This window comes from Ovis canadensis, chromosome 6, assembly GCF_042477335.2.
Source record: "Ovis canadensis isolate MfBH-ARS-UI-01 breed Bighorn chromosome 6, ARS-UI_OviCan_v2, whole genome shotgun sequence".
Lineage (NCBI taxonomy): Eukaryota > Metazoa > Chordata > Mammalia > Artiodactyla > Bovidae > Ovis > Ovis canadensis.
This window is the reverse complement of record NC_091250.1, coordinates 103,090,681-103,108,627: the sequence shown is the minus strand read 5'-3', so window position 1 is coordinate 103,108,627 and position 17,947 is coordinate 103,090,681. Positions and strand designations below refer to the sequence as shown.

The 17,947-nt window shown below is 43.1% G+C and overlaps 1 protein-coding gene across 6 annotated transcripts in view; it reads right to left on the bottom strand.

The window, feature by feature from the left end:
• SLC4A4 (solute carrier family 4 member 4) overlaps positions 1–17,947 on the bottom strand; it is a 370,094-nt gene that overhangs the window by 306,069 nt on the left and 46,078 nt on the right. For 3 of the 6 annotated variants that reach the window (XM_069594317.1, XM_069594318.1, XM_069594323.1), the window contains exons 1-2: positions 8,209–8,382; positions 7,798–7,871 (exon numbers count right to left, since the gene is read on the bottom strand). In XM_069594317.1, coding sequence (XP_069450418.1) covers positions 7,798–7,871; positions 8,209–8,336 — 202 coding nt within the window. In that variant the 5' untranslated portion in view covers positions 8,337–8,382. Of the gene's footprint in view, positions 1–7,797; positions 7,872–8,208; positions 8,383–12,627; positions 12,849–17,947 lie in introns of those variants that run through there. The other 3 variants (XM_069594319.1, XM_069594322.1, XM_069594321.1) reach the window with 2 other exon arrangements.

Here is a 17,947-nt window from a genome sequence, read left to right as displayed (position 1 = left end):
AGAATCACATTGCAAATTTAATAATCAGCTAGGGGGTAGGGTTGTGATTTAACTAATTCATAAAATGTGTGACTCTGGCCCTCTAAAGCTGGTATGTTGGCTGATTTCACAAAAATTCAGACACTCCTTTTTATTTCCAGAAGTTTTGGGCTTGTCAAAGGTATTGAGTAACCCACCATTAAGAGGGAGTAGAATCACGTCCCAAGAGGGTTGAGTCTGCTCTCCTTTCAAAGTCAACAGAGTATCAAGAAAGGTGAACATGTTGGATCTAGCACTTAGGATGGCTGACTTCTAATTCTAACTCTTGGTAAAGGTAAGAACAATTCAGCAGATTTAAAAGCTTTTGCAGCTATTCAGGGAAGGGAGTTATTTAAGTCACCTCTACTAATGATTCAATGGGTGTCACTCACCACCCTCCTTCCCTTCACCTTCATCCCACCTGGCAATCAGCAGCTTCAGGGGCACACTATTTGGAACCTCCTGTGAACTCCTACTATGGCAGGCTCTCACCTCAGTCCCCTACGTGCTATCAGCCAAAAAAGTGAAACGAAACAGAACAAAACCAAATCCCATCAGCATGCCCACTTCAGCAACGGGGGAGCCTCCACTGAACTTTATTCAGTTTTATTCTGCTCTTACTCTGCTCTCCCTCATCAGATCCACTTTTCAATTCCCAATGACTTTGAATCTCATAATGATAAAAATGGGGAAACACTTAGCTCAGGTTTGAATACTTAGTATTATTTCTATGCTATTGCATAATCTCACTGAATTGGCACCTAAATTATATAACAGCCAGTAGAGAACAGAATTATTCTAGTTCATGCTGCATATGGGGAAAGGAAAAAAAGAAAAATATATACATAGTGTGTATGTGTGTTTATATACATTACATATATAATAAACCCTTGAATCCTCCTCACTGGTAGGAAAATACCACACACTTAAATCTGTTTTCCAGAAGGGCAACTTTGCAGGCCTTATTATAATGGGCACACATTTATCATTTATCCTGTATGCAAGTATAATTAGTATATCTTTTCTTGGAAGAGGAGACAATTTCACAAATTAGAGGTAATGTGTATCGGAGAAATCTAACCATGGAAACCAGATCTCACACCCAGAGCCTAAAGGGAATCAGAACATGTTCAAAGAGAAATAGACAGCAGGCCTCAGGAAAATTCTCTTGACCTTCCTGGCTTGCCTCTTCGAAAGCAAGAAGCAGTATATAAGTGTGGTTATTAGGAAGGCAAGAGATAGATGTTGGTAAAGATGAATTAAGAAAATAATGGGTTCAGGATGGAGGGGACACATATGCCTACAGCTGATTCATACTGATGTATGACAAAAACCATCACAATATTGTAAAGTAATTATCCTCCAGTTAAAATAAATAAATAAAATTTTAAAAAAGAAAATAACAAACATTTTGGTAGTTCAAATTTTTTGGAATGATAATCACTGAAAATTATTGGTGAGGTTGTATCAATCAGAAAGTGAAAGAATAAGACAGTGATATAGTATAAAGTAGGCTTCCTCAACGGCTCAGCAGTAAAGAATCCGCCTGCAATGCAGGAGCCTCAGGATATGTGGGTTCAATCTCTGGGTCAGGAAGATACCCTGGAGAAGCGCATGGCAACCCACTCCAGTATTCTTGCCTGGAGAATCCTACAGACAGAGGAGCCTGGCAGGCTACAGTCCATAGGGTTCCAAAGAGCTGAACACCACTGAAGCGACTTAGCATGCACACACGCCTTGTATAAAGTACTCCTATGCCTAATGTCAAGTACAGCAGCAACACTGTTTCTGGTCATTATTAAAACAGTTCTGTGGTGAAGTGTGTTTGATTCTCATTGTGCAGAACCAAGAAATTCAAAATCCAAACTTTAAGTTTTGTTCTTCACTTATGCAATGCTTCAGCAATATAGCAAGTTTCAAACTTTTATTCCCAAACTGATGTTTAGTCACTCTGCCTTAACAACACATGAAAATTACAAATGATAGAGACGCCCCAAAATCAATATGAAACAACTTGTCTCAAAAATATGAGCAGATACAAAGCTTCAAGAAAGAAACTCAACCGTAGACAAAATTTGCTGCAAGTGTATTATTTCAGAATTTCTGGATCCTTGGAAAACATGACTCAAGTACCAAGTTCAATTCTGCAAACTTCTTGCCATAAAAGAATGTAGTCACCTAGGACAGAAAGTGGCTTCCAGAAGGCTTTAGCCCATACTGTACCACCAGGGAATTCTCTACAATTGGAAAACTCTGAGAAGGGATGTCTGATTCCTGCTTCCAAACCCCATGGAATTATCATCTGATTTCCTTGAAGCTCAGGAAATCTATATACAAATACTTAACTTCAGTGACACAGCAGGAGGTGTCAGAGAGCTGGGTGCTGCCTGCTTTAGGACCTCTGGCAGGCTTCCTGCTGAGGCCATGACAAGAAAGAAGCAGGACGCTGGGAAAGGTCTGTGTGGGTTCAAAGTGCTCTGGGAACCCAAGCTACTTTTCAAGGGTCAACCCTTAAAACACCTGACCACACTTCCTCCAGGCTCGCCAACGTGTGGATACATTGTTTCTTTTAAGAAGGCTTTTCCTTCAGCAATATTTGCCCAAGTATTTCCTCTGTACACACTGTTTTCTGGGCAATTATAGAGAACAGGAGAGAGGAGGTCAGCAAAATGCAACCCGACACTTACATCCAGCGCTCAGAATAGCGCTGACCCCAACCAGCCCCTCCCTTCCCATCCACTAGGTTCTCATTCACTCCTTCTTGGCAATTACGTTTTTTGACCATTATAATTATTAACAAATGTCCACCAGGCCCCGCCTTTTCTTTAGAATACTACCTCCTCCAATACACATAAATATATCATCACAATATCCTCCAGTGAAAAATAGGTTTAAGTCATTATGATTTCATGTCTGTAAAATGTTGAGATCTTGACCTCCCAAAACACAAAAGCCACCAGTTCACCACTTCAGTCTCTCTCTTCAAAATACAAAGCAAAAGAAGGAAAAAGAATACGGTGGATGTGTTTATGGGGCTTCTTTTTCTTATCAGTATAAATGATGTACATACATCAATGACCTTTGCAAAATCAACTAGGATCATTAGACAAAATATCATCTCATTTGACTAAGAGAAGAGAAATCTCTAACTGAAAATTTAAACAAAGGCTTTAGAGGACTATATAAATCAATTCTATGTATGCTTCATTTCGTTTATTTACACATTCATTTCTTCACTCTTTCAACAAATACTTAGTGAATGTCTACTTTGTTCCTGACCCTGTCCTACTTTTTTACTTTTATTTCCCTAAAAATAACCTTCCTGTGAATTCCATGAATTTTCAACAACACACTCTCTCTTAATGCCTAACAGTAGACCTGGGAATTTGTAGAATTATTCTTCCATTTGGACAGATGGGAGCCCATTTCCTCTTGGACTAGGTTTTGAATGGAAAAGGAAAACCACTACAATATATCATAATGGTTTTGAGAGCACTGATCAAACTCAGAAATGCAGACCCATTTCAGCCAATATTGTATTTCTGTACTTTATGTTTCCTGAGTTGCTGCTTAGGATTGATGTTAAGAAAAGGGCCCCTCGTCATGAAGTTAGAGTTGCCAAGGCTTGCCAGGGAGTTACCTAGCCTTGCAGAGCCAAGGCCTTATCTCAAAGGATAAGGTGGAGTTTGCTCTTTTCCCCCTATTGCGAAATACGAGAATATTAAGTAATCTGTTTATATCATACAGATCCAAAACCCTGGCTGACTTTTTAAAGGATAAAATATCCAGAGAATTTCCTCCTCTTTAGAAAAAGCTACCTGGGATCTTCCTCTCTCAACCTTGGTTCACCCAACAAAATTTGCCAATTTCCCCTAAGTGTGTTTGAAATGAAAAATCAGTCTTGTTCCTCATAGTGGACATTTCTGGGTCCCCTTGAAAAGCAAGGAGATCAAACCAGTCAATCCTAAAGGAAATCAACCCTGAAAATTCATTGAAGGACTGAAGTTGAAGCTCCAGTACTTTGGCCACCTGATGCAGAGCTGACTCACTGGAAAAGACCCTGATGCTGAGAAAGATTGAGGGCAGAAGAAGGCGGCTACAGAGGATGAGATGGGTTGGATGGCATCACTGACTCAATGGACATGAGTCTGAGCAAACTCAGGAAAACAGTGAAGGACAGGGAAGCCTGGAGTGCTGCAGTCCATGCGGTCACAAAGAGCTGGACCTGACTTAGCGACTGAACAAAAACAACTGGTAACATCAATGTGTCATCTAACAGACCAATTCTACAGAAATGCCTGGGCTGGAGCTGGAGCCTGTGGGTATAAAAACAAACATGGCATCTGAAATGTTACAAAGTTTAAATGAGTTTACCCATGGTAACCACTCTATGCCAAAAATATTAGCTTCACCAAACACACCACTGAAAGAGCAGACATACAAGCTTCTCTTTATTTTAAAGATTAAAATTGACACTTGGTTTCCTTTCTCAAGAGTATCTTTTTAAACCATTATTATAAATGTACAAGAGGCCTGCATGCTAAGTCGCTTCAGTCATATGCGATTCCATATCCTATGGACTGTAGCCCGCCAGGCTCCTCTGTCCATGGGGTTCTCCAGGCAAGAATACTGGAGTGAGTTGCCATGCCCTCCTCCAGGGGATCTTCCTGACCCAAGGATCAAACCCGCATCTCCTTTGTCTCCTGCACTGGCAAGAGTGTTCTTTACCACTGGCATCACCTGGGCAGCCCGGTTTATCAGGCAAACTACAATGAAAAAGAGCTTTAGATCTTTAAACATATCCCACATAGATAAATTCACTATTTAAACAGAAGATGCCCCCTCTTCTGATTTACTCTATTCTTAGTGAGTTTGCAGCTGATGGTTTTCTACTGAGTTTTCAGAATGCTGATTAAGTGTCATGCCACCCACTGAGAGTAAAGTTGAACCAGGTGAATTGAGGGTGTGGTTGAAAGTCTCAGTCTGTCTCCCTTTCCAGAACTACAGCCTTAGAAAGAACTATGAGGCAGCATTTGACTCTTTTTGCCTTCAAGCTGAGATGAATCCAATCATCCCAAATTGAGCAACCTTAGAAAAAATTTTAAAGCATAATCATTTCAAAATAACCAGAGTTACTGGAGGTCACTCGTTTAATGGGAGTGCATCTTATTAGTGCAAATTACCTTAAAAAGCAAAGTTTTAAGTTCACCTTTACCAAGTGTGCTGCAATATACCTCAACCGTATTTATTCCAGAAGCAAGAGAAATACTTTTTGGGTAAAAGGAAACATGTTTGATAACAGAAATGTTAGGTGTTCCAGCTCCTTGCCCTGTGAATTTCTGATCCTTAAACTAGAGCACTTACTTTGGACATAAATGTACCAGAAACTCAGCTACTTCACAACAAAAATAAGTCTTCTTTAAGAATACTCTTCTCCATGCAATTAAAAATATGAGATAGACTCATATCCTTGAGGAAAATATTCCCATCAAAATCCTAATCAGAGGTATTGACAGTCAAATCAATTGTATCTTCATTCTCAACCACTGGAATCATGGTAAGCCATTCAAACCCATCTCCATTTCAACTTCCTTACCCTGTCGCCTAGAGTTACTGTAAAATTTAAGTGCTACGACTCTCACCAGATGAAGCCAGGTGAGAAAATGGGAAGGTCAACTGGGAAGGCACTGAATTAGAAACAGCAGTTCCTAATTATATTTCATGACCTGTACTGTAAGGACCCCATACCGTTGGATGCCTCCACCAATCATGGCCATAAGCAGCCATCCTACATAGTCTCAGCATCCAACAACAGCAACTAGCTAAACAGGCTTTGAAAGCAACGTAACCAACCCACACTCCACTCAACACCAAAGATTCTCATTAAAATAGAAGTTTCACCAGAAGACGAAAACACACAAAATCCATACAGCATGGTGAATCACCACAAAGCCAATCAATTTTACAGATATTTTGATCACCTTTGTCTTTTTTGCTTCTCCTTATCTGCAGATTTGTGCGCTACTCATTACATTGTTGTCTTAATTTTCTGCTTGAAAAATCAAGGGGAAAACTGCAGGAAATAAACTTCTTAGTCAAAGTGTTAAGAAACCCATGTATAATATCCTGCTCCAGTAAAGCGCTGTCAATCCTACAGATATTACAAACTCAAGAAGTGATTAACATCTCCTGAGAACTTAGCTAGAGGGTTATTCTCAAGGAACATACTCACACACAGAGTACATCTCATCCCCAAGCTCTCACTGATTTTTCGACTTTAAATGTTCTGAAATGATCAGGTATTTGCTCGGTCCTATAGTGTCTCGTATACTTATCTGCTATAACTTTAAGATTCTTATCTCCTCTTTGACACTGACTGGGACAGTGACAGGTTGACCACAATGGAGACTCAGCATCAAGGGTTACAAGAATCTTAGGACAAAAGTCTTACTATTTTGCTTTCACTAGCTTGGCATTTTCCCACAGTCATGCTGTAAAAGTGCAAGGAACCCATAAAACAATAAGAACAAAAATATTGTGGTTTCCTTTTTCCTAAGAAACATGGGCATCAACTTCTAATTAGTCAGCCTCAAGAGCGTACATGCGGGAAGTGGGAAGGTGGGGGTGAGGGGAACCCACCCTCCGACACTACACAATCAGAAGAAACTCATCAAGGAGATATAATGGCCGCACTATTCAAACTACCCCAGGTGAAACAGGGGCATCACTTGCCTGGAATCTGGTATTGAGACTGGTTGAAGACTCACTCCAAAACACACAGCACCCACCTTCTTTACCCAACCCCACCACCACCCTGGTCTCTTTGGGTAGGCATTAAGTAATTTACCAAACAGTACCAATCAGACTAGGGAGTTTCCAGAATACATATGAATTCATTCTCGGGTGATTTTAAAGGGTAGAATTTATGATGTGGTTAATCAGTAAGTTTTACTTAACTTTATGAATACTGTCTAAAACCTTGCTTATTTTTAAAACTGTCATTATAAATGTTAGTAATACCCTGTATATCTGTGATGCCTTCACATGCTTATTTTAATAACTATTAATTAAACCCTGCCTTCTCACTATCAAATAAGTAGGATTATTCCCATATTACTGATAAGTCAAGAGACAAGAGAAAAGAAAGCATACTGAAAGCACCATAGTACCAGCTAAAATTTAACTCTTCTTTGGTTTTTAACTGGCACTGGGGAACATTAGCAAAAGAGTTCCTCGGGGGTTCTAAGTAAAAAAAGGAAAAAAAATACTTGTCCATCTTTTCCTAACAGAGATGCATCTGTAATTACCACTCTTTATATCCTCAGTTTAGACCCATGCTTCTTGCAGCAATGGTATCATTCTCTCTCTGTAACATCTGCTTCTCTATCCTGCAGGCTACAAGGAAGATATTAGAAGATACTGCCAAATATATCTATATAAATCTAGCAGCCTCCTTGAATTAGTCATTGGAGTGTGGTTAATATAATCTGGCAAAATATTCATTTTTGACAGAGAAGCACAGCTAACATAGGAACCTGCTTCAAAATCAGATCTTTTTTTCTTGTTGTTACCTATGCAGGACCACACTGATTCAGATTCTGACAGTCCAGTGAAGTTCTTAGAATTACTTTCTGTGCTGAAGCAAAATGTGGAGATGAAATGAAACTCCAGAGATCAACTTGGGTTTTTAACATCAAAATTATAAGACATATGCCATGTATGGGTGCTATAAAGACTTATGTATACAAATACAGACTTCCCCAGGCCCATCAAACTCACCTTCTACTTCTTCTTCATCACACACATGCTTAAGGAAGGAAGCCCCTCTGTCCAGGACAGCTTCATCCTCCATCCTATAGTAATAAAAAAGAAAAAAAGAATGCTCAGACTTCTCCTTGAGGGAGCCACTGGACGAAGCCCAGCTTCTGGGCAGATGAACCTGCAAGCTGCTGCTCATGTTAACAGGGCAGAGTCCCTCTTCCTTTGGTGTTTGCTGCTCCTTCGCTCCTTCAGCTCCTCTCATCGGGTGCTTGAGAATATGCCGGTCCCACATAGCTTCCGTTCTAACCTTGACAGGGCCCCCGCAGGGACAGGTAAGAGAAAATCATTTAAATCCTGGAGGCTGGATGTTGGGGGTTCTCCCCTTTGGGATCTGCCCCCAAAAAAAAGATGAAAAGAAAAAAAAAATACCAAGAGAGGAAGTTTGGTGTGCCTGGAGTGCTCGTGATGGTCGTTTGTGGAAATCCAGCTTCAGTGCTTAGCTCTTTAAACACCCACTGCATAAAAATGTATACCCTCACACACACACACGCACACATGCACACCCACCCACACACAGAAAGCGACAGGGAGTTAGGCTACTGCACAGTGGGAGCCTAGCTTCCAGCCAGCCTCTTAATACCAGCACAGCCCAGTATTCTCTGTTGAGTGGCAAGCTTTGAGTCACATGTTGGCCTTACGGAAATCTGACATCTGAGGATTATCCAGCAACCCCGGCTTCGGCAACGGTCACATATATATGCCCCCCATTCATTCATTTTCCACATTCTTATCACACGTCTCTGTCTATGTATATCTGTCCTGTTAACTCTTCCCTGAAGGGCATGAAGTGCTGCATTTTGTAACCACGTTATGCTGCCCTCCTGTCTCCTTACATAATAGGATCTACTCTGCAATTTCCTAGGCTAAATAAGACCTCAGGATCCATCCAAGTAATGACAGCGTTTGTACGGCCTCCCAATGCCAAATGTGTCTCTGGTTTATAGAACGAGGTAAGGTTGATTTCCATATTCGGTGACTCCTTTTCATTGCATCAACTTTGACATACAGAATTCCATGAACTCTATTTATAGTGAAAGCAGAAAGAACTCTCGAATTGCTCAAATGCTGCTACTGTCGTACCGGTCTAGAAACAAAGAACTTTCTCTGGGGACAGCTGCTCTATGTCATACCATACATGAGCCCCGCCAGAGAACCAAATGTTCACTCTGTATTCTATTCATCCAGTTATGTGCTCGGGCATTGAATACTGTGGGTCTGTTTTCCATATTGTCTTTGTAACTTATTCTTGTGCTTCCCATATTTGTTATCATCTATATGAGATGCACTCAATTCACTTTTTCTTCCTTTCTATTTCAGGAGCATTTCCATCTCACAAAGCAACCATCTGAGCTTAAAAAGTCAGAAATCTGGTGTCAGGGAGACACCAGTTTAAAAAGCCTATTCGTATCTGCATCACCTGGAGCAAAGTATCCAAATTTTTAAGCCTCAGTTTTTCCATCTAGGAAATGGGAGGTAATAATATCAACTATGTGGGACTGCTTTGAAATTAAAATCAGGTTAACACACATGAAAGCACTCAGTTTTGTCCCAGCACCTATTACATGTTTCATAAAGTTATGTTTCTTTCCTGTCTTCTTTCCTTTTTTTTTTTTTTTTGCCTAACCTGGGTTGGGGAACAATGCCATAAAAAAACTCATTACTTTGGAAAGTTGAAGAATCTTTTCTTCTGGGATATGGCTCTTACACACAGAAGTTCATCTTTTTCCTTTTCTATACTCAAACTAAAAATATAAAACTAAATGCAAACAGGAAATGGGTCAGCAAGCAGGACCATGGTAAAAAAGAAAATGCTGTGAAGACTTGAGAGGTCAAATCAGTTACCAGCCTCTATGAGCCTCTGTTTTCCATGAAAATTAAATTATCCAACATACTCACCAGTTCAGCAAATATTTATTTAGTGTCTGCTATGTTCCTGCCACTCTTGGAACTGGTACTCTTGGAGGGAGAGGAGCACATCTCTGAATAAGCCAGGCAAAATGCCTCAGAAACTAATAATAAATAGATGAACAAGATAATCTTAGATATCATTAAGTGCAATGCAGGAAAAAAAATAATAGTGGGCTACTTAGCATAAGGTGATTCAGATGTGGCTTCTGAGAAGGTGACATTTGAGCAGAGGCAAAAATGTTCGGAAGGAACCAGGCATTTAAGAACCCAGGGGCAGAATATTCCAAGCAAAGGGAATAGCAATGCAAAGGCCCTAAAAGGGGAAGAAGTTTAGCATGTTTCAGGAACAGAGTAAGGCCAGAAAGACTGGACAGAAGGATGGAAGGTCACTGGGAAGTAACAATGTGGAGGGAATCAGGGCCACACAGGCCACGGTAAGCAATTAGAATTTTAGGTGTTATGGCAGCCCCTGAAGAGTTTTCAGATGGAAAGGGACTTGACCTGCTTCGTCTTTTAAAAGACCACTCTGGCTGTTATGTGAAAAATTCGTGCATGCGTGTTAAGTCACTTCAGTCGTGTCCAACTCTTTGCAACCCCATGGACTGTAGCCCACCAGGCTCCTCTGTCCATGGAATTTTCCCAGGCAAGAATACTAGAGTGGGTTGCCGTTTCCTCCTCTAGGGGATCTTCCCAACCCAAGGATGGAAACTGCATCTCTTAAGTCACCAGTTTCTTTTAGTCAGGATGTTTCCTCACTAAAAGAGACTAGGAAACTATCTCAGGAGCCCAGGGAAGACTACAGGAAAAACATATTTCAAAGAAGGAATCAAGAGTTTTTTTCTGACAAGGTTATGGTTGAGATGCTTATTATATATGAGAAAGGAACTGTCAGGCACACAACTAGAGGCCAAAGTCTGGAGCTTAGGAGCAGAGGGCTGGGGATAAAAATTGGGAATCAATGAATAAAGCTGGTGTCTGAAGTTATTACTAGATGATATCATCCAGGAAGAAAACGCAGAAATAGAGAAGCTGACATAAGACCAAGTGCCAGGCATGCCGGGCATGCCAACATTTACAAGCAGAGCAGAGGAACAAAAGCAGTCAGTGAGGTAAGAGGAAAACCAGGAAACAGTGATGTCAAGGAAGCTGAGAAAAGAGAGTGCTGCTCCTGAGAGGCTGAGAAAGAATCAGAATAAAAAGGGGTTTGGCACTAGGGAGGCCACTGGTGATGATGACCAAAGCACTTGAAACATACCATACACAGTGCTAGACACACACAGACAGCATTCAATCATGCCCTTTCCTCTTTCCTGACATCCTCCCTTCATTCATTAGCGAATATTTGCTGAGTACCTACTAAGGGCCCTTCTGGGCACTGAATATACAGTGATGAGCAAGACAAAGGCTCTAGTGTAATCACATCCTCCTTCTCGAAGACGTCCCCTAGCAATCTGAGGGCTGATCCAAAGAGCAAGAACCCACCAGTAATACAGCATTTGTAGACCTAGATAAAGATGACAGGTTAATGGACAAATCTCCTTAAAAGACCCTGGAAACACAACAAAATATTGGGTCCTGTACTATTGCATCTATACTCCTAGTACCTACTATCTCCCCTTCAGGAAACAAAGAGTAGTATAGCCCACATTTCTTTTCAAAGTGCATGCTTTCTGGTCCTACGCTGCTGCTGCTGCTGCTGCTAAGTCACTTCAGTCGTGTCCAACTCTGTGCAACCCCACAGATGGCAGCCCACCAGGCTCCCCCGTCCCTGGGATTCTCCAGGCAAGAACACTGGAGTGGGTTGCCATTTCCTTCTCCAATGCAGGAAAGTGAAAAGTGAAAGTGAAGTCGCTCAGTCGTGTCCAACTCTTAGCGACCCCATGGACTGCAGCCCACCAGGCTCCTCCATCCATGGGATTTTCCAGGCAAGAGTACTGGAGTGGGGTGCCATTGCCTTCTCCATTCTGGTCCTATAAACCTACAGAATCCAACACAACTTCCTGTAGTCATTTCTGCACCCCTACCACTAACCAAGCTGGTCCCAAAGCCATTTACTAACTTTTCACATATTTCCTCAATGAAAAGGTTAGCCTTTGCACCTAAGCTCTTCCCCAAATTGCACACAGCAAACAATCAAAGCAGAAGTGAAGGAAGTAAACAGTAACAACTGAAGGAGACTGGACAAGCTTTAATGACTAAAGCTTTAATCACTTCCTAGGCAGAGAAAACCATCCAGCCTGACTGAAGCACTGTCCACAGGCTCCGGGTTAGAGGGAGCATAATGGTAGGGGCATTCTTTGGCTCTTTGAGACATATTTCACATTCCCTCCAAGACTATACATAGCAAGTAACTAGAAACCCAGTTCTTTCTGGTGGACAATGCGGAGCATCTGTAAGCACCCTCCTCCCTGTAAAAAGTGCAAAGGAAAATGCAAACTGAAAATATAGAACCTGCATGCCCAGAGCAACCCTTTCCTTGTCAAGAGCAAGTGCAGCCTGGCACATCTGGGCTTTGACACAGAATTCAGTGATTGTATAGCTTTCTTCCATCTTTATACCACAAGTGTCCATTGTTGGGGTTTGTGCACCCCCCCACCCGAGACCAAATCCTCTCAGCAGTTGCTTGCTATTATTAGTAACACAGAGATACCTTTTTAAATGCCCCGTCTGACCCAACTAGTTTTTCCCTCTATCAGTGGGAAGAAATGAACTCCTCTAGTTCCTCATCAGGCCCCCAAAATCTACGCTAAAATGTTCCTTTCACACCAACTGCACTTGCTGAAAACAAAGAAGGGAGGGAGCATGCTTCTAAACAGTTCCCTAGGCTGCTCTTGTCGCCAGCATGAGGCAAAGTTCAGAATAGATTTGGAAGCTTCTCACCAGCATCACGGGGAGAAGGGTCATACCAGTCAGTATAAAATCCATGCGGGGCCAACACTGCCTTCCTTCAGCAGGACCTCTGACAGCAGAAGTCAGACCCCTTCCCCCAGCAATCCACATAACCAATGTGGGGCTTCTCCCATCCTCTGTTATGCTGGGAGCTGCAAGCGATTTAACTGTAACCCATGTCAAATCAGCTGCCAAAAGGACCGGCCCTCAACAGCCGGTCCTAATCACTGCACAGGCTTGTAAGGGTGACTTAAGCCTGGCACGAGAAACATTTGTGCAAAACTGTCGGCCATTGGGCCCTGGGCACCCATCCACATTCCACCCCTCTGAGTTCCCAGCCCTAGAGCCCTTGCCAACTGCCAACGTGCTCACCAGCTAGTCCACACAGCGCATGCAGCTGCCACTCAGCCAGTCAGCAAGTGGCAGGCCGCCAGCACGCAAGTTTCAGAATGCGAGCATGCCCCGTCACAGTGCTGCTAAAGGTTGAAGGTCTCTGTGTGCTAGCCTTTAGATTCGCCTCACTTGCCCTCCCATCTCTCTTCTCTCATAACTCCCGGGTTCTGCCTCCCACGGTAGCATTTCACTCGTCTCTATAGTAACAGCATCTGGTTTCAGGGTTATAACTTTATGCAGAGCATTTCTCTTCCGAAGCAAGGGCTTTTGCCAAAGGATGCACTAGCAGCAAAAAGGCTGCTGCTTGAGGTGGAGCCACGTGTTCCCTTGTCACCCCCCGGAATGAGGCTATGTTCTCAGCTGCAGGGTCAGAGCAGCGGCACCGCTCAGACCGAGGGAAGCAGAAAACAGCCCTTCCACCTTGGCATGCTCATGTGTACAGAGAGGAATCATTCTGGAGCTTGCAGCTCCACTCCCACTGCCAGCCCCTCTCCTCCACACCCGGCTCTCCACTTAGCTGCACGGGGATCGAGTGAATACTGGGGCTTCCTGACTACATTCAAGAAGGCACCAGACCATACACGGCACCCTCAGGAGCAGAGTAGCTCTAGTTGTTCATAAGCCTGTATCTGAGCTCAACACCACTGGTTCTTTCTGTGCATACAGCTTAAAATTTACTACTTAACCTCATATTTAAACTCATCTCACTTTATCCTCACTAGCCTGATCTGTTTACAAGAGCCAGGGAACCCCGTAATCTCTCACTTTACAACAGCTTTCCCATGCACAGCAAATGTTTACACACATGCCCGCACACACCAAAGTGACGCACGCAGGGAGTGGACAAGTACCAGGAAGTGAAGAGTTGTATTATCATTGTTATTAGTCGTTGCTGCTGTAAATTGATATTTACACTGTGTGTAAGGGCCTTTCCTTGAGGGGAACAAGGAGTTCCTCTCAAGTCTCAGAGGTCACACACACACACACACACACACACACACACACACACACCTCTCTCCAAATTCTATTTACTATTCAAATCATCTCTAAGAAGTGGGGAGCCGTTAGCATCACCAATCATTTGCCAGTGTAATGTTTTCAAACTTTGGCAACCACACAGTGTTTTACTGGTGTCTTTGTTGTTTTGGAAAATCTGCCTTCCACGTTTTCAACATACACGTAAAGGACAGCATCAGTTAGTTCTCCAAAAGCACAGGCAACAGGGGCCAGCAGTCCCAGCGCTGCAAAGAATACTGCCATCTATCGGCCACACATGTTCACTACAGGGAAGTGGAGGGCAGGAGCGGAGGAAAAGTTGCATCTGTTTCCTTCCTAACTTCACTAGTCCCCACCAGTGCTGAGAGGGCCTTTGGCTTCCACAGGGAGGAAAGAGAAGGACGTGGGTGCTGGCTTAACCGTGCAGACTGCTGGAGCTCTGGAAATACCGACTGGGGAAAAGAAACTTCAGTGCGGCAAGCCCGAAAGATGACTAATGGCAGAGGAGAGTCCCAGCAATCAGGAGGCAACAAAGCCAAACAGGTCCCCTCAGCAGAGTTCCCGAGGCCCCTCAGTTCAGTTCAGTCGCTCAGTTGTGTCTGATTCTTTGCCACCCCATGGACTGCAGCACGCCAGGCTTCCCTATCCATCACCATCTCCTGGAGCTTGCTCAAACTCATGTCCATCAAGCAGTGATGCCTCAGTTCAGTTCAGTTCAGTCGCTCAGTCATGTCCGACTCTTTGCAACACCATGAACTGCAGCACGCCAGGCCTCCCTGTCCATCACCATCTCCCGGAGTTCACCCAAACTCATGTCCATCGAGTCAGTGATGCCATCCAGCCATCTCATCCTCTGTCGTCCCCTTCTCCTCCTGCCCCCAATCCCTCCCAGCATCACAGTCTTTTCCAATGAGTCAACTCTTCACATGTGGTGGCCAAAGTACTGGAGTTTCAGCTTTAGCATCAGCCCTTCCAAAGAACACTCAGGACTGATCTCCTTTCGAATGGACTGGTTGGATCTCCTTGCAGTCCAAGGGACTCTCAAGAGCTTTCTTGCCTCATCAGGCTGTAAATACATCTATACAGGCCCCGGTCCAGGGATAAAGGGATGACAGCCCCTCACAAAACCAGACTGCATAAAAGATGAAAACTGAATCCCGAACAGGATCACACCAACATAATTCTGGATTTAAGGACTGTAGTATTTTTTTAATGACCAAATTTTAGATATGAAGGACAGGTTAGTGTGACCAGAATACAGAGATGGCAGAAGTGGTGTTTGTTGTTATAAAAAGGCGACAGAAAACAGATTTGGAAATTTCAAATCCAACTCCTTGCTGACTTGGTCCTGTTGAGCATCTCACTTGTGGTGACGAATACATGAATCTATACAGGTTATAAAACTATACAGAATGGAAAACACATATATACACATACAAAGAAATGAGTACAAACTGAGGAAATCTGAATAACTGCATTATATGTGATCAGAAAATCATGGTTGTGATATTATACCAAAATCCTGGTTATGATATACTCAAGTTTTGCAAAAAGTTAACAGTGGGGGAATACTAGCCATACAGAAGTGATCTTTTTGTATTAGTTCTAAAAATACATGTGAATCTATATTTATTTCAATAAAAGTTTCAATTTAAAAAGCTCATCTGCAAATCTGCTTTTTTAAACTTTATTTCACATGATGGTCAGTTACAGAAGCTGGTCCATCCATACATATGCAGAATCAAGTAAAATGGTGCAAATCCCAGACATGCACTTTAGTAACTGTAACCTTGGGAAAGTTAGCTAACCACTCGCTTCAGTTGTCCTTAAGAATGACCCTGAAACACTTGATAAGTGATTCAGGAGATTAAATATGTTCCCAGAGTAAATAAATTTAATTAATTTTAGTTGAATCTAAATCTAAGGCTTCAAGGACCCAGAAAGGATAGTAATTAACAGTCCTATAATCCCAAAGGCTATAATTCTGTCCCCATGAGCAAATACATGGCAGTATCAACTGGGGAGACCAGCAATGAACTGCCCCTCGAGGCTGGGTATCAAACTCCTCTCTCCCATCTTCTGCATGTTGGGGACAGTCTCCTACACTGTCTTCAGATGGCTGACTGAGTTCTGAAAGGCTGGAGCAGGCTCAGCAATAAAGGACAAGAAAAGAACTGGTGGCATGGGACTTCCCTGGTGGTCCAATGGCTAAAACTCCACTCTCCCAATGCATGGTTGAGAGGGGGCGCCCTGTGTTCGGTGCCTGGTCAGGGAACTAGATGCCACACGCCACAACTAAAGACCCCACATGCAGCAATAAAGATCAAAGATCCTGCACGTCGCAATTAAGACTCGGTGCAGCAAAATAAATACACAAAATTTTTAAAAAAAGAACTGGTAGCAAGATGGAGACAGGGACTCTGGGTTGAGGAAGGGCGTGGAAGCTCAGGAGTGGTGACAGATGAAAGGAGAATGTGCTGGAGAGGGTATTTCGTGCTGAAAAGGGAACAGCTCGTCTGACCCCCTGGGACACCAGCCTGAATTACCCTTGAAACATGAAGTAAAGTGTTAGTCACTCAAGTCGTGTTGGACTCTTTGAGACCTCATGGACTGCAGCCCACCAGGCTCCTCTGCCTATGGGATTCTCCAGGCAAGAATACTGGAGTGGGTTGCCATGCCTTCCTCCACGGGATCTTCCCAACCGAGGGACTGAACCTGGGTCTCCTGCATTGCAGGCAGATTCTTTACCATCTGAGCCACGAGGGAAGCCCAAATTATCCTTACATCATTTAATTTATTTTAATGGGTAGATCTACTTGCTTCCCTGACTACCATATGCTACAGATTCTAACCAAAGTTCCTATGTCAAAAATTCAGCACTTTGCCCAGTTAAAGTTTTCCTGGAGTTTTGACTGTTAGGGACAGGAAACGGAGGCTCCCTTCTCAACTCATAACTTGCCGTTGTCTTTCCTCAAAGGGCCTGGAGTGAAAACAGAAAAATCCTAAGAGAGGGGGTAGGCAAAAATAGAAAGACTGGGACTTCTCTTCAGGAGTCAGAAGGGTGGCTCTGAGCACGTCCATCCTGTCCCCCCGAATCCAGTGCCAGGTCTCCAGCCAAGAGCCAGACTGAACCAGCTGTCATGTAAAAAAGGCTGCAACATGCCAACTTCAGGCTTAGAAGTGAGCGTATCATGACTGGATTGCTACCTGCCCTCCCACTGATGGTTTCTAACTGGTCCTCCTGGCTCTGAACTCACTCCTCACTTATCCATACATCTAGAGAACACAGTCTGGTATCATTCTCCTTTTAAAGATCATTTATTACATTGAAGATGAAGTCCAAACTGCTCAACATGGAACTGAAGGCTTATCATGAGCTTACACAGAGTTCCTGCCACTCTCCATACCATCCCACTCCCAGATCAGACTACCATGCCTTTGTGGACATGCTGTTTCCTCTAAATAACACGTTGCCCTGGTTAACCCACTCTTCTAGACCCTACTCTCTAGAACACTCTCTACATTCTTAGACACATCCTTCCCCAAAAAGAGCCACACTCCTTTCCCCATTCTTCACTGGCTCATTAAATGTGTCTGCTTCTCACGGAGCATGTACAACAGAGAACATCACCATCACTGAACCTCACACAACTGTCCTTGGACATATCATGGGAGACTTCCACATCACAGTATAAGCTCTTCGAGAGCAAATACCATCCTTCTGAAGTCTTTCTACTTCCAGATTCAAGCACAGTCACTACACATAGTATAGCGAAAGTGAAGTTGCTCAGTCGTGTCCAAGTCTTTGCAACCCCCATGGACTGTAGCCTACCAGGCTCCTTCAGTTCAGTTCAGTTCAGTTCAGTTGCTCAGTTGTGTCCGACTCTTTGTGACCCCATGAATCACAGTACACCAGGCCTCC